Source organism: Artemia franciscana, chromosome 5 (genome assembly GCF_032884065.1).
Source record: "Artemia franciscana chromosome 5, ASM3288406v1, whole genome shotgun sequence".
Taxonomy (NCBI): domain Eukaryota; kingdom Metazoa; phylum Arthropoda; class Branchiopoda; order Anostraca; family Artemiidae; genus Artemia; species Artemia franciscana.
Window position 1 is genome coordinate 51,255,321 of NC_088867.1, and position 22,749 is coordinate 51,278,069.

Genomic DNA, 22,749 nt, shown 5'->3' on the forward strand with positions numbered 1-22,749 from the left:
GGAAACCCTTAACAAACGCAAAATGTTAATACTCGAAAAATGTTGATTTAATCAGTCTCTACTGAATGGCTTGCGTCACTTGCGCTTTACTAAAAGAATTTGTTTGTCGATAACTGTGGATTTGTCATAATATCAGTTTTGACACTAATAGAGAATCCCCTAACGAGCGTAAAATGTTAATATTCTAAAGTGTTGATTTAAATAGTCTCTCCTGAACGACTTGAGTGTAGTACATCAGCAATGTTGATCGGAATTAACATGCCATTTTTCAATAAACAAGAAAATCGAGTATTACACTGTGGTATTAAATCTTAATAATTTTGTTAAACTTCGTCCGTACATATTAAATAAACTATGCGAAGCTTAAAATATATTCTTAAAAACAAATGGTTAATATGTACTTGAATTAAAGATCAAAGCGTTTTTCCATAGGACCGATTTCAAAATGACGATAGTAGAACCTTCTACTGTCAAGAAATTCAAATCCAACTCGTATTGTCCTCCCAAGCCTAAAATCCTCATCTCAAGCTTTTTTTTTTAATGAAAAGTATTCAGTAAATCAAAGACTACACCCTAGTAGAACCAAAACCTACAGGCACATCCCTACGAGATGCGTTAGATACAGTAAAATTCTACAACTTAAAGGGTAAATTAATTGAGATACACCTTTTAAGACAATGGTAATGGTATATCCAGGATTTTTTCAGGGTGGGGGGAAGAGACAAAAGCTTTAAATAATAGAACAAAATTTGTTTATTTACATTTGTCATGTTTTACGACGTCAGAGAAACATTTTGAGGTGGAGGAGGGGGTTCAAATTGGATAGCCCACTCCCCGGATACGGCCTAAGAGGCCGTAGAGCGATAAGAGGTTTACTGAGGCATCCTGCATAGCTCCAAAGCTTAAGTACTTATAGAATAAGTACCTACTTAGAATTCATTCCAGAGAAAAATCTGCCAATTTCTTACCTGATTTTATCTTTCGGTCTGCTTTATCTGACGATTCAGAACTTCTTTTAGTCTTTTCTCGTCTTCGTTTGCGCGACTCCAAATCCTTCTTTGAATTTTTTCTTTTCTTGCCAGGCACTAAGCTCTTGCGGTTATACTGGAAAAATATTTCATCAGAATCTTCTGAACTAGATTCAGCACTAAGTTTTGATTTCGTGGTTTTCTCCTCTACATTAGATTTCGAAGCTTGTTTCTCTTTTAATACACTTTCTCGAGGTTTATCTTTTCTTTCCTCTTCACTTGACTTGCTTCCACTCTTCTTACACAAAATTTCTTGTTTAACAGTAGCATAAGGATATTCAGAGGTTGAAACTGGTCCTGATGAAGTACACGGCTTTGGAGTTGTCTTCTTAACTTGGTCCGGCTCCAATTTATCACCGCCTTTATTTCCCGTTTTCTTGGACCCTATTTCTGACTTTGAAGCAGCAACTGCGTCTTCAGAGGTTGAAGTAGGCTCTGTTATGAAGGCCAGTTTGGGATTTGTCTTCTTGACATTGTCTGACCCCAATTTGCAATACTGAGGCTTAACCACTTTTTTAATATTTGTATCCTCATTCGAAGTTTCAAGGTTTCGGGAAAGCCCATGTTGGGTCTTACTTTTATTACCACATTTGAATGCGTTTAACCTGGAATAAGAGATATCCCTGGGCGATGAAGAAGATTCAACGAATTTGTTGATTTCCTTTGATTGAGGAGTAGCACACTCGCCATTTTCTTTGGGGTCTGAATTGCTTGGGGACGGTAGATTAGCAGGAACCAAAGGGGCGTTTTCTTCTGGAGTCGAATCAGATGTAGTTCTGTCTTCTGTCACCTTTGCTGAAGAAGTTGAAGAGGAATGATACAGAGGTTTCTTTCTAGCAGCTTTCTCAGCACTAACATGTTTTGGTTTCAATGTGCTTTCTTTCTTAATGTTTGCAGATGCCAACGGAATTGCGTTTTCTTTGGGACAAAATTGATGAGCTTTATGGATAAGAGGTGGCTTTTCACTGCTGTTCATACATTTCTGAGGAGGTGTCGACGGAGCACTACACTTTTTATCCAATGGTAGGGGAACTTTTGGCACGTGCGCTATTCTTGTTTTTGGCATAGGTGGATAGCTTTGGAAGGGAATAAACTTTTTGGTGACCTTGAAACCAGCATTTTCATACAATCTTTCTTTGATAAGCTTCTGTTTATCGCCAGTTTTTTCATTCAAAACGTCATCACCTGATTCCATTACTGATTTTATTTCTTTCTGACGTAAGGCTTCAGAAAGACATTGGAACGGAATCATTTCGCTCGCTGAAGTTGATTCTTGATCTTCAGCCTGATCAGATGTTGCCAAAAGTTCTTTTGAGTTTGTTTCAGAGTATGTAACTACTTCATTTTCAACAATATTTTTAGCAGTTGTTGATTTTTCAACATTTTTACGTTCAACCTCATCAATTCTGTGAGTGGTGTTTTCCCTTTGAAGGTCAGATTTAGATGAAGGCTGTGGTAATGATAAATTATCAGTATCACTTTTAAAAGCAATTTGACTAGTGACGGATGATTCCGGCTTTAATGACCCCAATTTTGGGATTTTGCTAGATATTTCTGTTTCATGAGTCACTTCTGAGAGAAGTTCTTGTTCAATTGCACTTTTTGTAGTTTTTGATTTGTCTAACTCCCTGCTTTCGACAACACTCGCTCTATGAGCAGTACTACCCACACTGAAGGCTGATTCAGACGAAAGATTTTTCTGAGTTTTAAGTTGACCTGGAGGCTTTCTATTGTCTTCTTTTGCAACCGTAATTTTGGCAGTGGTTGACTTTTCAGCTTTTTTAGTGTCTACACTGCCACCGAATCTATTAGTAGCATTTTCTCTTGAAAAGTTAGATCCATCAGAAGACTGTATTAATGACTCCGTTTTTGGTGTTTTACTAGTATTGGCATGAGTTATTTCTGGTAGTACTTCTCGTCCAACTGTACTTTCGACAGTTTTAGATGTTTCCACCTCTCGGATTTCGGTAACGTCTACTCTGCGAGTTATATTTTCCACGCTAGAAGCAGATGCAGATGGGCTATCATCCTTGCTTTTGAGTCGACTTGGAAGATTTTTATTGAGTTCTTTTTCAGTCGTATTTTTGACAGCTGTTGATGCTTCTTTAATGTGGACATTAGCAACCCTAGGTGAAGGACTTCTCCTAGGAGGGGTAGGTTGAGATGAAGACTCAGAATTTGATGAACTGAATTCCTGAATTTCAAAAACACCAGACTCTGACGAATCTCTTTTTGGACTTAGGCATTTTTGGCTTTCTTGATTTATTTCATCTTTAAGTTTTTCTCGTTCTTCGCAACCAAAAGTGCCTAAAATACGAATTTCTGCACCACAGTCATGGCTATCATCTTTTTCAAGACACAAAAAAGGGTCATTTTGCGTTTTTTCTGGCAAATTGCTAACACTTCCATCAGAAACTGATTCAAGTTCAACATGACTACTATTTTTAAATTGGTCCAGAGCCAATAATAAGCCTTCTGACACGTTTTTGAATTCTTCTACAGGAACTTTTGACGACCCTTCATTAGTTAGAGATAGAGGATTGCCAAGTTCATCAAAAGGCAATTCGTCACTGCAAGAAGTCTGACCAACGGTTGCCTTTACAGAATCCACTGTTGCTGTTATTTTAGAATCTAAGTCGCGACGCCTAAGATAAAGGCTTTTAGTGGCAGTCTGTTTATCTAACCCCTTTCCAGCCATTGCCACTTGGTTCAGACCTGAAAAATTAAAACTTGAGGAGCCCTTAGCAGTATAAATTTTGTTAAATAGAGAGAGGAGAGAAGAGAGAAAGCAAGAAGGAGAGAGAGAGAGAGTATTTTTTTACTCTTTTGCAATGCGAACAAAAAATGGCAACCGAGTCTGACAACAATAAAAAAAAAAAAAAAAAAAAAAAAAAAAAAAAAAAAAAAAAAAAAAAAAAAAAAAAAAAAAAAAAAAAAAAAAAAAAAAAAAAAAAAAAAGAGAGAGAGAGAGAGAGTATTTTTTACTTTTTTGCAATGCGAACGAAAAATGGCAACCAAGTCTGACAACAACTAAAAAAAACCTGTTGGCTTAATGGTAAAATGTATCATCGAAATTTTTTTTTAGATAGGTATTTAAGGAAGTCATATGTGTTCAAACTTTCAATGGAGACTTGCTTTTAATTGAGAATATACTTTTAATCGAAGCACCAGCCAAAATTCACGCAGCGACGGTTATTCGCTGCAACACAACGATCTTCTCGAGCTAATAAAATCTATCGGCTTCTGTTAGATCTAGATTTTCCAAAAAGGACTTTCATTACATATAAAAAAAAATCTGATATATGAATTGGACACCAAGTTCTGTTCCCATTTTTTACGTTAAAGTTTGATTATTACTTTCCTAGCAGTATTTTAGACAATAAATAAATCGGCCATTTCTTGGTCGCAAGTGTTTTATTTACAGGTTGTCTTTCAATACATTTGAGCTGAAAATTTTAGTCGAAAAAGTGAAAATTAGCCAAAGTAAATCTAGACCACTGTTTCCCAAAATGTGGGAAACATGGCAAATGTGGTACTTTGATGTAAATAAATGTTACTCACAATGTGTGTTTTATTTCTATTTTATTTTGGATTATTTTGCTTCTATTTTATTTGCATTTGCGTATATACAAGAATTTTTTTTTTATTTCTAATGAAATACATCCATTTTTTCACGGTGGCTTGCAGAAGTTACAGAATGGGGTACATATGTGTTCAAAGTTTGAGAAACACTGGATACCATGTCATGTTTGTTTAGGGAAAGCATGTACCACCGTGAGGCACCACGGCCAACGAAACACCGTGGTATACACTTAGCTTTTCAACTGAGCCCATTGGATATCTCAAAAATCTCTAATTGATCGCATTTTCCCCAAATTCGGGCTGAATTTGTCGCTCTGTGGCATGAAATTGTGAAATCAATACTTTCTTGTCAGGCTTTCTCCTCCAATAGTTAAAAAGGGCACTACAGCTTTACATTTCCATCTGAATGAGCCCTCCCTCGATATTCTAAGCCATTGGATTGATATCCTCAGAAAAGAAGAAGAAAAATACACACATAAATGACACTCCTTCTTTGAAAGAATATGGAAATTTACATTTATGTACGTAAAATCTTGAAACTTCCATTCTAGCCTGCTTAGACACGTTGGATTTCACAGGTGTAATTTTTATCGGGATCCATTTTAAAGGGTACCTCCTTTTCTCCAAAACTATGTTAATTTTCTTATTCTAATCATTATAGGATTAAGTTTTATGGATGGGACGACATGATCAGAATCAGAAAAATCAGGGTGATTCAAAAGTTGGAATCGGAATCAAAATTAAGTAAATACTTATGATTCCAGAAATTATCAAAGTTCGCGCAAAAAAACGAAAAATCAAATTTGTATGCAGCGGGTTGCAAAGCAACAGCACTACTTAATTAGCCAGCTTATTATGAGAAGAATTTAAAGCGCGGATGAAAGCGGTGAATATATGCCAGAACCAGGATATTTATCTAATATAAATGGGGCCGCAAGCCTGACAGCGTGCTTTGATTTTCACCTTAATACCCATAGCTTGAGTGGCAGAAGCCGCAGTATATGAAATGCACATATTGCCATTTGGTCAGCTGAAATCCCCTTCATGATGCTCTAATCACTTCAATGTTATTTGATTCCGTTTGTCATGCATCCTCTAGGATACCCTTGTAGAAAGGGACAAAGAACCCATTTATTTTCAATTTGTCTCCTTTTTTAGCCTTTCTGTACATCGGTGCGAAGATAAAACGAACCTCCATTACCAAAAAACTTCTACTACTAACAACTCACTGCGGCACCAAGCCCCTTGAGGCCAACACAACTACGCACGCTCCTCCCCCGTCCCCATCTATCCAAAACCACCCTTTTTAAACTCTCCCAAGAAGTTCCTATTTCCCTTAAATCTTTCCTGGCAACGTCCACCCTGTTTGGGGGAGGGCTGTTTTTCGTTGGGCTCTAGACAGTGGCCAAATAAATATATTTGTATCAAATAAACATAAAATAAAACCGAGTTTAGAATTAAAAGAATCAACAAATTTTCAGAGATTCTCAGGCAGACTCCGAATAAACTTGAACATTTAGTTGAAATCCTTCAAAAGGGGAAAACAATTATTTAATGTTTAAGATAAATTCATGTTATCTCAGTAAGAGGCAGCCAAAGGTCGCAAATCTAAAATAACAAGTGAAGACTTGCTTAAGTTTTGCTACCATTCATCCCCGGAGAAACAGAGAGACTACTTGTAAACAATCTGCTGACTAATAACAATTTCTTTAGTTTTACTGGCTTAAATTTTCACACAGCAAAACCAATTAGATGGAATTTGATGTTTAGTTCTTTCTTTCTGGCTTATAAATTGGCACATGAGAAGGCTTCAAACCTGAATAAAATGTGAATAACATGGTTGGTTTAAAAGAAAACATCACATAAACTAACTAAACCCAGTTTTTACCATGGAATTCCAGGAAAGAAATATTTCTTTTTCTGTTTTATTCCTCGATTATAAACAGCACGAAATATCATGATGAAAGACGCTTTTGTTATAAAACAGATATTGCAGCAAACTTCACTAGCTTTTAATTAATTTTAATTTTTATTAAAAGTTCGCTTTTAATAAAATTTTAAAGAGAGAGAGAGAGAGAGAGAGAGAGAGAGAGAGAGAGAGAGAGAGAGAGAGAGAGAGAGAGAGAGAGAGAGAGAGAGAGAGGGAGAGAGAGAGAGAGAGTATTTTTTACTTTTTTGCAATGCGAACAAAATTAAAGGAAAAAAAAAAAAAAAAACTGTGGTTTAATGGTAAAATGTGTCATCGTCGAAATTGTTTTTTAAATAGGTATTTAAGCATGTCATATGTGTTCAAACTTTAAAGTTTAAAGTTAGCTTATGTATGGAATTTAGCTTGTTTTCAGTTTAATTCAGCTTGTGTCAGCATTTGTCTACAAACACGATTTTGTCGGCACATTCTTTATATCCCCCTTCCAAACTCAAACTCAAGATGTGCCCTATTCTGGAACTCCCACATATGAACAGGCTTAATACTAAGTATTAATACTTAGTATTAATACTTAATACCTAGTATTAATACTTAATACTTAGTATTAATACTTAATATAAATCATGTCAAATTTTTGCCTGCGCTCCTATACCACTTAAATTTTTCAAAAAAAAAACATCAACAAAAAACAAGGAACAAAAATAAAACTGAGGATAAAACAAATTGTAGAAACAGTAGAAAAAAAATCAGTTTTTCCAATACATCCTCATCTTCTTTTTGCACATAACGAAGTCGGTTAGTGTTAACACCGTTTGAGGACGGCTCAACCTACCTTTATACTGCTGGGGGATAGTTTCTTCGTCTAAATAGCCCCCTTCTTCAAGTTCTTTGAGCTGCTTTGCAGATACAATTCTGTCCAAAGGAATGTAGGAAACACCTTGCTCCATTTTCCAGTGGCTCTTTAAGTCCTTTCCTTTAAGACCACGTCCAGGGGCCCAGGCCAGCTATTAGGAAGTAAGAAACAATTGTAGCAAATATCCAAGTTGGCTCGGGCAATGACCCGAGCTTCAAATATCATTGATTACCACTAATTGTTTGTTACTATTTTTCATCAAACATGGATTGTTACCTAAAAACTTCAAAAACGACATAATTGCTTTTTGAAAGAACTTTCTTTGATTTATGATAAGTACTACCGACCTCGGGGTCTCGATTATTTGATTGGTTAATTATAATTCATTAAGTAGCCTAATTAAGTCGACCCAGCTTGTTTCTAAGTCTTTTGAGGAAATTGGCCTCAAACTTAATACTGAAAATGTGAATATTTAGTTTTTAATGGTAAACACTAAAGTAGTGATGTTGCTTGTGGTTCTCCCTCAATAAAACTTGCTTCTTCGATTCGGTGGCTTGGTATTAGTGTTTGTTCATCTTTATCGGCTTCTCGATCTTGTGGGCTTCATGATATTAAAAGTAAACTTAAAATTGGGTACGCGAAAATTGTCCCGAACCGAGGCAGATTTTGACGAAAGGCTTTATCCAGACTTTATTCTACATATTGCGACCATTCTATATTGTTTCTGGCCGGTTTGCGCCCGTTTTTTAATAATCAAGATTTGCAAGGTTTAAGAGTTCTGTACTTTCGTTATTGCAAATATTTATTGTATCTGCCGCGTTCTTATAAAAATCAGAAGATTATTAGAGTTTTGTGCCACTGATATTATTTTTGTTTATAAAAAACTCTATGCTAGATTAGGTGCTGAGGCCTGTCAACGCTTGGGACCTTACCACCCTTTAATTAGACTGTATTAATTGTATTGTTTGTGTTATTTTATTTTTCTTTCCTTAATGTTTTTACTCCGCTTAAATTGTCAAAACAAGCGGGTAACAAATAAATTATTATTATTACTATTTATTAGTTAACATAATTTGTCCACAGCACGCTTTCAGGCTTTTTAGCACGCCACAGCACGCTTTCTACAACTTTTTTTTTTACTGTATGGATCGATTTATACACCAAATAACAGCATTTAGCACTTCAGCAGTTCAATGAGAGATGAATTGCCAAATGTAATTTTCAATATTTTTGAAAAAAAATGAATACTTATTAATGAAAATCAAAATATTAAGGCTTGGGTTATGTTCCTTCTGAAACAGAGAAAAAATCCTAGCAGTTGAAGACAAAAAGAACTTGTTTGTTTAATGGAAATATCATACTGCCCAACTGACGATTTCTAAGGACACATACATATGTGGCCTGTACAGTACAAGCCCTTCTACAGGCAATACGAAACGACTCAAAAATATAGAAAATAGAGAAGAAAGGTGAAAAAATAATAATTAATAGCCCAAATAACAGCCATTAAAACACCAGCGATGCTTTGTTTTCAAATGTTATGTGTGGTTAAATAAGTACCAAATTTGTAATTATCCTTTAGCAAGTCTTCTTCTTAACCAAACTGAACAATAACATCCCACGAATCATTCAGTAACGACTGACAAAAGTTCTACTCCAACGCAATGCAAGCAACAACTGCTTTTGCCACTAGAGAATATCAGACCATCTTCCGCCCTGCAAGATGCACAATCGATCAGATATGTATCTTTTTACAACTCATCGAACGATACACTTAATTCAACCAAAAACTCTACCGATTATGTGTTGATATTCGTCAGGTATTTGACCTTATACGGCACAAAGGACTCTAGCATATCCTCTTTCACTCAAGGAATCCTTATGAGATAATATACATAATCGAGAGTCACTATGACCGGTTTCCAGGCTAAGCAACACCGTTGATGGGTTGTCAGAAGAGTTCAAACTTCGTCCGAAGTACTTCAGAATTGCATCTTATCATCAAACACCTTAAACTTCCCTCTAAATGCAGTTCTGTCACTGATACAGTCGGAATATAGCGCAACAAAAGGAGAGCTATTGAAAGACCATCTTACCTACAGTAACGATATTGATAAGCTAGACAACTCTTCGCAAGAGCTACTGAAACAATCTGATAGACTCTTATGATGCCACAAAGCCGTTCGGGATGGAGACAAATGCCAGCAAGACCAAAATTATGGCAATGAGACACGGACTAGACAACCCACCCTACATAGACAAGAGATAGGTAGAAACAGTTGACCCTGGTAGCCTACTCTCCTGTGATAATTGCTATAGGTCTGATTTGAAACATCAACTTGCACTTCTTGGCTCTAGCTTCCGAAGACTAGCCAACATCTAGAAAAGTAATCATTTATCCAAGAGATTCAAAATACACCTATTCAACAGCTTAATAATCCCCAAGGTTATGTATGGATACGAAACATGGACGCTGAAAACCCAAGACAAAATGAAACTTCTAGCTTTCTATATGAGATGCCTCCGTTGCATTGCTAGAATCAAATATACTGACTGCATCACAAATGTGATGCATCAAAGGCTCACTCCACTTGAACCATTCCTAGCAACGTCATGAAACAACAACTGCGCTGGTTCGGCCATGTCGAGCGAATGGAACCGAGCCGCCTTCCGAAAATCACCTCTCAAAGATCTCTTTATGGCCTTCGTCAACGAGGCTGATCAGGAAAACGATGGGTGGAGAAATTCGACTTTGACCACGTCGAGATAACCCAGTTATCACGTACCACACAACAAAGAACAATGTACCGAGCCCTTACGCATACGCTAGCAGAAGAAGTGGCCCAAAACGTTTAACGATGATGGTCTGGATTAAAGTAAGTAAGTAGACCATTTTAGATGAAAAATAGTATATATGCTCATTTATTGTCTTGTCAGAAATAGTTGAAAGGACCCAAATTAATCTTTTGAAAATCAACGAAACAATAGATAAAATTTGTCTTGGTCCAGCTCCATTATCTTTGATAATAGGATCTTTTCTATTTACTTTGACTTCTAAAAGTTTCACCCCCACCCCAAAAAAAACAAACAAATTATTTGTGCTTAAAGCGCAACCAAATATTCTGAAATATGAAACTCTTACTTGAATAACGGTTCCTTGGAGCTTGTAACCGGATAACTGGGTTAAAGCTTCGTAAGCATCCTGACGTCTACCCATGACTATGTAGGCACATGAACGGGGAGGGATTACATCAATTGAGATGATCTCTCCAAACGGACTGAACGTGTCATACAAGTTTTCCTCTGTTACGAGTTTAGACAAGGGTCCTATTCGTAAAGTTGTGCTGTAAAGTGTAATAAAGCGTTCCGCTGTAAAAGAAGAAGAAAAATTTAAAGACAAAAGGTAAGTTACACAAGTCTAAACTGCCTTATTGCTCATTAATATGTAAAATGGTTAAATTGTGCGTTTGGTACCATGTGTCTCCCCCTCTCCTAGAAGGAGCCTTGACAATAGAAGCCAAACTCTGAAAAGGTAAATTTGACTACAATTATTTAATAGCCAGGTTCTAAATTCATGAAATGAACTAAGTTTAAAGCTGCTCACTGTTGAAAGAGTATTTAAATAGAGTATTCAATAATTTCAATAATATTCAGAGTATTCAATCAACAGGTCTATGTGCCAATTCTAAATTCATGAAATGAATTAAGTTTAAAGCTGCTCACTGTTGAAAGAGTATTTAAATAAAGTATGCAATAATGTCAATAATATTTAGAGTATTCAATAAACAGGTCTATGTGCCAATTCTAAATTCATGAAATGAATTAAGTTTAAAGCTGCTCACTGTTGAAAGAGTATTTAAATAAAGTATTCAATAATGTCAATAATATTTAGAGTATTCAATAAACAGGTCTATGTGCCAATTCTAAATTCATGAAATGAATTAAGTTTAAAGCTTCTCACTGTTGAAAGAGTATTTAAATAAAATATTCAATAATGTCAATAATATTTAGAGTATTCAGTAAACAGGTCTATGTGCCAAATCTAAATTCATGAAATGAATTAAGTTTAAAGCTGCTCACTGTTGAAAGAGTATTTAAATAGAGTATTCAATAATTTCAATAATATTTAGAGTATTCAATAAACAGGTCTATGTGCCAATTCTAGATATACGAAAAGAATTAATTTTAAAGCTGCTCACTGTTGAAAGAGTATTTAAATAGAGTATTCAATAATTTCAATAATATTCAGAGTATTCAATAAACAGGTCTATGTGCCAATTCTAGATATACGAAACGAATTAATTTTAAAGCTGCTCACTGTTGAACGAGTATTTAAATAGAGTATTCAATAATTTCAATAATATTCAGAGTATTCAATAAACAGGTCTATGTGCCATGAAATGAATTAAGTTTAAAGCTGCTCACTGTTGAAAGAGTATTTAAATAGAGTATTCAATAATTTCAATAATATTTAGAGTATTCAATAAACAGGTCTATGTGCCAATTCTAAATTCATGAAATGAATTAAGTTTAAAGCTGCTCACTGTTGAAAGAGTATTTAAATAGGGTATTCAATAATTTCAATAATATTTAGAGTATTCAATAAACAGGTCTATGTGCCAATTCTAGATATACGAAACGAATTAATTTTAAAGCTGCTCACTGTTGAAAGAGTATTTAAATAGAGTATTCAATAATTTCAATAATATTCAGAGTATTCAATAAACAGGTCTATGTGCCAATTCTAGATATACGAAACGAATTAATTTTAAAGCTGCTCACTGTTGAAAGAGTATTTAAATAGAGTATTCAATAATTTCAATAGTATTTAGAGTATTAAATAAACAGGTCTATGTGCCAATTCTAGATATACGAAACGAATTAATTTTAAAGCTGCTCACTGTTGAAAGAGTATTTAAATAGAGTATTCAATAATTTCAATAATATTCAGAGTATTCAATCAACAGGTCTATGTGCCAATTCTAAATTCATGAAATGAATTAAGTTTAAAGCTGCTCACTGTTGAAAGAGTATTTAAATAGAGTATTCAATAATTTCAATAATATTTAGAGTATTCAATAAACAGGTCTATGTGCCAATTCTAGATATACGAAACTAATTAATTTTAACGCTGCTCACAGTTGAAAGTGTATTTAAATAGAGTATTCAATAATTTCAATAATATTCAGAGTATTAAATAAACAGGTCTATGTGGCAATTCTAAATTCATGAAATGAATTAAGTTTAATTTGCTCACTGTTGAAAGAGTATTTAAATAAAGTATTCAATAATGTCAATAATATTTAGAGTATTCAATAAACAGGTCTATGTGCCAATTCTAAATTCATGAAACGAATTAATTTTAAAGCTGCTCACTGTTGAAAGAGTATTTAAATAGAGTATTCAATAATTTCAATAAAATTTAGATTATTCAATAAACAGGTCTATGTGCCAATTCTGGATATAAGAAACTAATTAATTTTAAAGCTGCTCACTGTTGAAAGAGTATTTAACTAGAGTATTCAATAATTTCAATAATATTCAGAGTATTCAAATAACAGGTCTATGTGCCAATTCTAGATATACGAAACTAATTAATTTTAAAACTGCTCACTGTTGAAAGAGTATTTAAATAGAGTATTCAATAATTTCAATAATATTTAGAGTATTCAATAAACAGGTCTATGTGCCAATTCTAGATATACGAAACTAATTAATTTTAAAGCTGCTCACTGTTGAAAGAGTATTTAAATAGAGTATTCAATAATTTCAATAATATTCAGAGTATTCAATAAACAGGTCTATGTGCCAATTCTAAATTCATGAAATGAATTAAGTTTAAAGCTGCTCACTGTTGAAAGAGTATTTAAATAGAGTATTCAATAATTTCAATAATATTTAGAGTATTCAATAAACAGGTCTATGTGCCAATTCTAGATATACGAAACTAATTAATTTTAAAGCTGCTCACTGTTGAAAGCGTATTTAAATAGAGTATTCAATAATTTCAATAATATTCAGAGTATTCAATAAACAGGTCTATGTGCCAATTCTAAATTCATGAAATGAATTAATTTTAAAGCTGCTCACTGTTGAAAGTGTATTTAAATAGGGTATTCAATAATTTCAATAATATTTAGAGTATTCAATAAACAGGTCTATGTGCCAATTCTAGATATACGAAAAGAATTAATTTTAAAGCTGCTCACTGTTGAACGAGTATTTAAATAGAGTATTCAATAATTTCAATAATATTCAGAGTATTCAATAAACAGGTCTATGGGCCAATTCTAAATTCATGAAATGACTTAAGTTTAAAGCTGCTCACTGTTGAAAGAGTATTTAAATAAAGTATTAAATAATGTCAATAATATTTAGAGTATTTAATAAACAGGTCTATGTGCCAATTCTAAATTCATGAAATGAATTAAGTTTAAAGCTGCTCACTGTTGAAAGAGTATTTAAATAGAGTATTCAATAATTTCAATAAATTTTAGAGTATTCAATAAACAGGTCTGTGTGCCAATTCTAGATATAAGAAACTAATTAATTTTAAAGCTGCTCAATGATGAAAGAGTATTTAACTAGAGTATTCAATAATTTCAATAGTATTCAGAGTATTCAATAAACAGGTCTATGTGCCAATTCTAGATATACGAAACTAATTAATTTTAAAACTGCTCACTGTTGAAAGAGTATTTAAATAGAGTATTCAATAATTTCAATAATATTTAGAGTATTCAATAAACAGGTCTATGTGCCAATTCTAGATATACGAAACTAATTAATTTTAAAGCTGCTCACTGTTGAAAAAGTATGTTAATAGCCTTCCAGTCTCAGGAGCCATATTGGCGTGTAGCATAACATTTGTCCCTAAACACAAATGGTGTCTATAAAAACGAACTTTTATTATAGACGGTTCCCCAATAAGGCTAAAGGCTATGGTGTGTAGCGTAGTTACAAATTATTTATTAGAGTAGCCTATTTAATTTAAGTTTATCTTTTCTTCGTTAATAAAGGCTCCCGAACATGGAGTCAAAATATTCAAATTTTTGTTATTTAAATTTTGTTGTTGTTTTGCTCCACTGTTTTATCTAAATCATACTCGTTTTTTCTCATAGCAGTACAATGCATGACACGCTGGAATTTACTAATTTCAATTGTTTTTGGCGCTAATGGCATCGAAATAGTATAATCTGAAGCATAGTTTGGCTCAATTTAAAAAAAAAATAAATAAAAAATTAAAATGGCAATTACTACTTGGACCAAGAAGCACAGCCCGGTTCAGTATAGAAAATTAAAAAAAAAAAAAAAACAGAGAAAAATTCAGAAAAATTGAGAGAAAGATTCAAACTTTAGCGCAAAGAGCAAGGCGTTGAAGAGGGAACAGCCCCTTTCATATACGGGGTAATTTCTGTTCGTTTTAAGTTTTAATTTCGCTCCTTACTTTCAGTTAAAAAAAAACGTTTTTTTTTATTTAATTTCTGAACGTTTTTTAGTTAATCCATGTTTTGATTCAGGCTCTCCGCAGATGAATAATTAAAGCGAAATTTGCATATTTATTTATTTGGCTAAATGGCTTTCCCATAGTTTTGACCGAATGATTTTGAGAAAAAAGGAGGGGGAGGAAGCCCAGTTGTCCTCCAGAGTAGAACTTTTAGTTTCTTACGAACGTTTTCATTAGTAAAAGATATACGTGACTTACGAATTAGCTTACGTAACAAACTTCTATATTTGTATGTTTTTATTACGTATATGAGAGGGTTCGCCCACTCGTCAATACCTCGCTCTTTACGCTAAAGCTTAAATTTTGTCCCCTGAATCACCAAGGCCGTAGAATAAATAGTTAAAATTAGTAAAAATACTTTAGCGTAAAGAGTGAGGTATTAGGAGGAGGTGAACCCCTTATATGCGTAATATTTTCTGTTCGTTTTAAGTTTTAATGCTCCTCTTTACTTTCAGTTGAAAAAACTTTTTCATATTTATTTTTTCATTGTTTCTTTAAATAATGATAGAAAACACTGCCCCTCCCCTTCATGGAAATCTTCTTCCCCCGTGACAAATTCCTCCATGGAAAGTTTCCCCCACATAAACCCCTCTTCTCAACCCCTCCTCCTAACCAAAAAATCCCCCTGAAAACGTCTGTACACTTCCCAATAACCCTTACTATATGCAAACACTGGTCAAAGTTTGTAACTTGTAGCCCCTCCCATGGGGACTGTGGGGGAGTAAGTCGTCCCCAAAGACATTTTTATAAGGTTTTACGACTCTGTTGACTTAAATGGCTATCTCAGAATTTTGATCCGACAACTTTGTGAAAAAATGAGCGTGGGAGGGGGCCTAGGTACCCTCCAATTTTTTGGTCACTTAAAAAGGGCACTAGAACTTTTCATTTCCGTTCGAATGAGCCCTCTTGCAAAATTCTAGGATCACTGGGTCGATACGATCACCCCTGAAAAAAAATAAAAATAAATAAATAAAAATAAACACGCATCCGTGATTTGTCTTCTGGCGGAAAATACAAAATTCCACATTTTTGTAGACAGGAGCTTGGAACTTGTACACTAGGGTTCTCTGATACGCTGATTCTGATGGTGTGATTTTCGTTAAGATTCTATGACTTTTAGGGGTGTTTTCCCCTATTTTCTGAAATAAGGCAAATTTTCTCAGGCTCGTAACTTCTGATGCGTAAGACTAAACTTGATGAAACTTATATATTTAAAATCAGCATTAAAATGCGATTCTTTTGATGTAACTATTGGTATCAAAATTCCGTTTTTTTAGAGTTTTGGTTACTATTCAGCCGGGTCGCTCCTTACTACAGTTCGTTACCACGAACTGTTTGGCTACTAAACTTTTCATAGGAAAAAAACTATGGCCCTTTCAAGAGGAAAAGCCAAGGTCTTTTTTTCTGTGGTCGCTGAACTATTTTGGAAAAACTGCATCAAAAATCTTGAGAATGAAATGGCCTACAAAGAAGCTAATCGATCTAGTGTGCTCAATTGAGAGAGAAGGTGGACAAGGGGAAATTGTATTGTTATTATCTCAATTTGAAAAAGTATGTCACCTAACGTCTGTTGGATTGCTACATCCCAAATTCTTAAAATCACAAAATCAAGGTTACTCTTTTAAAATTTTGGATTTCATGAGGTTGCCATCTTTTCTGCACAACCCCAGACACACCATCGTCATATACGATAAAAGTTTAAAACTTGTTTTTCTAAATTTCTATATTTTTTTTTCACATTTAATGAGGAATTTTATTTCAGCACTGAATTCACATAGAAGTATCATTTTTATGGTATTTTCAGGAATTAGAATTTGATACAGCATTCATTATACTAAGGCACGCTATCAAACCCAACAATTTATTATATTGCTATTATTTAAAACAAATTAATATAATGTATTTCGGATGTTTTGACAGAAATGCAAACCTACAGGCAAAAAACAAATAAAAAAAAAAAAAAAAAAAAAAAAAAAAGCACGTATACGTTCGTATTTTCAGCATAAGCTTTTTTGGGTTTTTGGCCAAGGCGATTCAAACGGCGCACCTTTTGCTTCGGTTTTAGGCATTTAAACATGTCAAAGAGGGGGGAGGGTAAGAATTTAATTTCCCTCCCATTTTTTGTCCGGCTCGTGTTAATGTAAAAAAATGCATGACAACCAATTTTGATGCGTTTTTACGGTTTTTTATACCCCCCCCCCCCGTACAAAATCCCAGATACGCCCTTGGGTTTCAGGCTATTTTACGAAATTTCCATAAATTTGTTTTCGAAATAACATTTTACTATTAATACTAGTCGAGGTAACAGTTACCATTTCTGAATCAGCTACAAATACCAATCGTTTCTCATTAGCAAATAAATTTTAAAACACGTTTCTTTAATTTTTCTTACTATGACCGTGGTTTACTCTTTACTAGATTGCAACTACCGCCGCATCCATGATTTAATCTTTTTTTCTGTAAATTTGGACTCGGTGTGATTTATTCGTGTTACATCTTTGGAAAATAGAAGAATTACTTAATCGGACATCCAAAATCAACTCTTAAAATACTCACCAGATAGAGGTGAAACTGAGTTTGGCATTGCTGTCCGAGCATACCCATCTCCTGCCGACTTTGGTCGAGTATTTGATTCCCAAAGGGTATCAATGTTTCTATCCTTCGAATCCAAGTTGGAGAGTTGATGTTTTTCAGACGAAGGTTCTGATCGATTTCTACTTCTTTTTGCGGGAAATATTCCTTGTCTCATGTCCGTCTCACGGGTTAATACTTCATTTGACGTTCTATATTGGACAGACACGTCGTGAACCGGATCATCGTATGAACGGATAGCAGGAAGTTGCATAGCAATAGGGCTTATACACACCTCGTCACACTCAGAGGAAGCACTTTTCTTTTCAGGAAATTGACTTTTAGTCACAGCATTAGATGTAGTCTCTGTAATAACTGAGTTTGATTTAGAGGCAGGTTCTTCATTGGAGGGTAGTATACTGCAAAAATCATCATATGACCCTATGGAAGGAAGGTGTGTAACTTGTAAATTAGCAACCTCGTCAAATTTTGCAATCTGCTCTGGAACGATTGCTTTGTCTAACGACTTCGTAGCTGAATCGATGAAATTGCTAGAGTCATTCGAATCATCATTTGGAGTTTGCAGGTCATTAGTACAAAGTAGAGAGAGAGACACTGAAGATGATTCAGAAATACATCTAGAGGAAGAACAATCAGCTTCTTTAATTCTGTTACTTATATCATCTCTTGCTAAGTTAGTATTTCCAGCACTGTTTAATGTTGAATTATTTAGGGGAACAGTTTCAGCTACAACCCTTTTTGAATCTCGGGACATCTTCTGAACATTTCCAAGAAATTTCAGAGGTTTAGGGAAATGGGTTTGAGGTTGACTTGTGTTTTTTTTTCTCGACTCTTCACCTGATTCAATCAATTTTGTCTTCTCTTGATTTTTCAATTGGGGAATAAGGAGAGGAATTGTTTCCATCGGGAGTGGCGTAATCGCCTTAACTGCCAGCGAAACGTCAGCACTCCGCGGTACACATCCATATTTCGAATCAATGGATTTATCATTTACTGTTGGTGTTTCAAGGAAAGATATCTTTGATACAAAGGAGCCCTCTGTAGTTTCTTCTTTCACATTACAAACAACTTTTGAAGCCTTATGTATATTTTCGGCATGTTTTTGTGGGGTGACACAGGGCTCTATAATTAAGCTTTTTTCATTTAATAATGATTCATTTTCAGGTCTTGGATCCATAGGATTGTTATTTAACTTCGATGTTTTGTGCGAAGATAATTTGAATGCAACATGAGACTTTTCAGTTTGCTTTTTCTCACCACAAGCAAGAGTTCCATTAGCAATACCTACACATACTTCTTTGGTTTCACAGGGCTTTGTTTTTGAGCTCTCGTTTCCATGTAACATTTGAACAACACTTCCCTTAAGACCCCCTTCGTTTTCTTGAAACGGTACAAAACTGCCCAAAAATGTACTGCTAGGTTTCACGACCTCACGGACCGTATTTGCCCGCTGCTTCTTTATATATTCCCTTAGTTGGCTGAATTTACTTGTCTGGGTAACACTAGTTGTTGCTGAAAATGATTCTAATCCAATCACTGATTGATCATTCACAGAATCCTTATTAGCTTCCTCTGCAGAGGTCCTGATAGTAGAACTTTCAATTTTTCTTGAATTAGTTATCTTCTCCCCCTCAATGCTTGGTTGATTCCCCTCTTCTGGGCAACATTTTTCATATATCCCCATTTTCGCAGGCTGTTTGGGATTCGTCACATCTATAGAGACGCTTTCTTCGCTTTTGGATCTCATGTCTGAATCATCTACCTTAAGCCCACTGCTTTTGTCTTTTAATGATGTGGAATTAGTAGCATCACTTGGAGCTTTTTCTTCTTTTCGGTGGTCCTCTGTACTACTGTTTTTAGAGGATGCTTTGGGAACTTGTTTTTTCAACTTGTCAGCAGAAGCATCTGCACTAGTCGACGGAGTTTCAGGAGGGACTCTGGGCTCAACGACATTCTGGGTGTCAAAAGCAGGATCATATTTCCTCAAATTATCGCTTAAAGCATCTGATCGTTTGCATTCGATCAAAACAGAACAACGATCATCGTCTTTTACTGCAGGTGTTATGTCCATCCTATCAGGTGAAACGAAAGATGAGATAAATCTAGGAGGTGACGACTCACGACTACTATGACCATTTTTACCATTAGAAAATCGGTTATTCATGCCTTTATTACTGGTAGACCTCACTTTTTTATGTTTGGTAACCGTTTCATAAGCAGAGTCTGAATCTGACGAGCTTGATCGGCGACAATCTGGAGAAAGCCTACGTTGACGACCTGAATAATCAGGAGACTGACGACGTTTTATTCTGTAGTTATCTCTGAAAAAAAAAATGATTTTGATGGAAATACAGACTTATATCGAAGGGAAGATATCAAATTTACCATTGTAGACTAATTAAAAAATAAAGCTTAATAACAAGGGGTCAAATCCTTTCCTTTACTAACGAAGTGGTTCGAATCTACCAGATACGTCAATCACATTCAGTATTATTTCAGAGTTCAGAGTGAACACATCTAAAATCAGGTATCTTATGAACATTATTACACCAGTGAATTTTTCAAGTGAACAAATTTATCGTTTCGTAACAACAACTGACTTAGAATAGTGACGTATAATCCTGTCCTATGTTTATTAATTAATTCAGTGACCTTCAATGATTATAGACTTTTCATAAGAAATAAAATAACAGATTATATTATTATTGGATATTCTTGTTCATTTAAATAAGGTGCAGTAAAATCTCTTCATTATTTTTTAAAGACTTCATAAAACAGTTTTTGACTTCATTAAACAGTTCGTGGTAACGAACTGTAGTAAGGGGCGACCCGGCTCAATAGTAACCGAAACTCTAAAAAACGGAACTTTTATAACAATAGTTACAACAAAAGAATCGAATTTTAATGCTGATTTTAAATATATAAGTTTCATCAAGTTTAGATCTACCCATCAAAAGTTGCGAGCCTGAGAAAATTTGTCTTATTTTAGAAAATAGGGGGAAACGCCCCTTAAAAGTCATATAATCTTAACAAAAATCACAGCATTAGATTCGGCGTATCAGAGAACCCTACAGTAGAAGTTTCAAGATCGTATCTACAAAATTGTGGAATTTTGTATTTTTTGCCACAAGACAGATCAAGAATGCGTGTTTATTTGTTTTTTTTTGTGTTATTTTTTCCAGGGGTGATCGTACCAACCCAGTGGTCCTAAAATGTCGTAAGAGGACTCATTCTAATGGAAATTAAAAGTTCTAGTTCCCTTTTTAAGTGACCAAAAAAATTGGAGGGCAACTAGGCCCCCTCCCACGCTCATTTTTTCCCAAAGTCACCGGATCAAAAATCCTGAGATAGCCATTTTATTCAGAATAGTCGAAAAACCTAATAACTCTGTCTTTGGGGACGACGTACTCCCCCACAGTCCCCATGGGAGGGGCTGCAAGTTACAAACTTTGACCAGTGTTTATATATAGTAATGGTTATTGGGAAATGTACAGACGTTTTCAAGGGAATTTTTTTGATTGGGTGAGGGGTTGAGGGGAGGGGGTTATGCGAGGGAAACTTTCCTTGGAGGGAGAAAATTTTCATGACGGGGGCGCAGGATTTTTTAGCATTTTTTGAAAAAACAACGAAAATATAAATACGAAAAAGTTTTTTCAACTTAAAGTAAGGAGCAGCATTAAAACTTAAAACGAACAGAAAATATTACGCACAAGGGGGGTTCACCTCCTCCTAATACCCCGCTTTACGCTAAAGTAATTTTATTAATTTCAACTATTTATTCTACGGCCTTTGTGATTCAGGGGTCATTCTTGACAAAATTTAAGCTTTAGTGTAAATAGCGAGGTATTGACGAGGGGGTGAACCCCCTCATATAAGTAATAAAACATACGAATATAGAACTTCGTTACGTAAGTTAATTCGTAAGTTACGTATATTTTTACTAATAAAAACGTTCGTAAAAAATTAAAAGTTCTAGTTGCCATTTTGAATAACCAAACAATTGGAGGGTAGCTAGGCCTACTCCCGCGTTCCTTTTTTCTCAAAATCGTCAATCAAAACTATGAGAAAGCCATTTAGACAAAAAAATAAATTAATTTGCAAATTTCGTTTTAATTATTCATGTGCGGATAGCCAAAATCAAAACATGCATTAATTCAAAAACATTCAGAAATTAAATAAAAAAAACAAGTTTTTTAACTGAAAGTAAGGAGCGACATTAAAACTTAAAACGAACAGAAATTACTCCGTGTATGAAAGGGGCTGTTCCCTTCTCAACGCCCCGCTCTTTACGCCAAGTTTTTTACTGTTTTAAAAAGTAGAGTTGAGAGAAAGAGTCAAACTTTAGCGTAAGAGCGGGGCGTTGAGAAGGCTAGTTTTTCTATCATACTTATTGGCTAATGTATTGAATACTTCAAGAAAGAATGTCTTTTCACGATTTCAAAATCGGTTTGCAAAAATAACAATTTTCAAAACTTAAGATTTTACAGGGAGAATTATAGGGCTGTATGTCACATTTCCCCCTTCTCGTCGTAGAATGACGTCCTCATCATTCAAACTAATCTCCCGTTGTTATACGAGTAAGGACACTGTTAAAATACAATACATAAGGCACTGTTAATATACAATATATATATATATATATATAGTCTGCGTGAAAAGCAAGGTGTTGAGGAGGGGTAATCCCCCTCATATACGGAACAATTTATGTCCTTTTATGTTTTAGTGTTGCTCCTTACTTCAAGTTGAAATTTTTTTTTTAATTTAATCACTGAAAGGCTGAACGAATTCTCAGGAGAAACTATTAACATGTTGCTGATTTGAACAGCCAAAAAGAGGCAGCAGCATATTTTTCTTGTTATTAGTTAGAGTTATTCCAAATCATGGTTTTTGTAACATTCGTTTATGTAATAGAAGTTTTGTTTTTATTTCATTCAAAATTTGGAAATATTTGTGCAAAATATTCTTTAACTATAAATTTTGACGTTGAATTTTGCCAAAACCTAAAGTTAATCCGAGCAAAAAAAAACTGATCAGAAATATCGAAATCGATATATCGAATATCAAAAGTAAAACTGTCGAAATATCGTTTAATCAAATTATCACCCAACACTAAATAGTGATACTAGTGACATACATATATTATCTTTTTGTCAAATGATCTTCCCCTGTAAGTATTCTGTGAAAGTTCTAACTTAATACACAAATTAATTCTTGAGATACGTCCTTTTCACCATCTGCATACGCATAGTATGTTTTGATT

General features: G+C 34.5%; 1 protein-coding gene across 3 annotated transcripts in view; it reads right to left on the reverse strand.

Annotated features, from left to right (window-relative positions):
• The window catches only part of LOC136027564 (uncharacterized), an 81,196-nt gene that overhangs the window by 18,004 nt on the left and 40,443 nt on the right, over positions 1-22,749 (reverse strand). For all 3 annotated transcript variants that reach the window (XM_065704933.1, XM_065704934.1, XM_065704935.1), the window contains 4 exons: positions 17,454-19,810; positions 10,533-10,759; positions 7,370-7,541; positions 969-3,743 (listed from right to left, as the gene is read on the reverse strand). In XM_065704933.1, the coding sequence (XP_065561005.1) occupies positions 969-3,743; positions 7,370-7,541; positions 10,533-10,759; positions 17,454-19,810 (5,531 nt within the window). The remainder of the gene's footprint in view (positions 1-968; positions 3,744-7,369; positions 7,542-10,532; positions 10,760-17,453; positions 19,811-22,749) is intronic.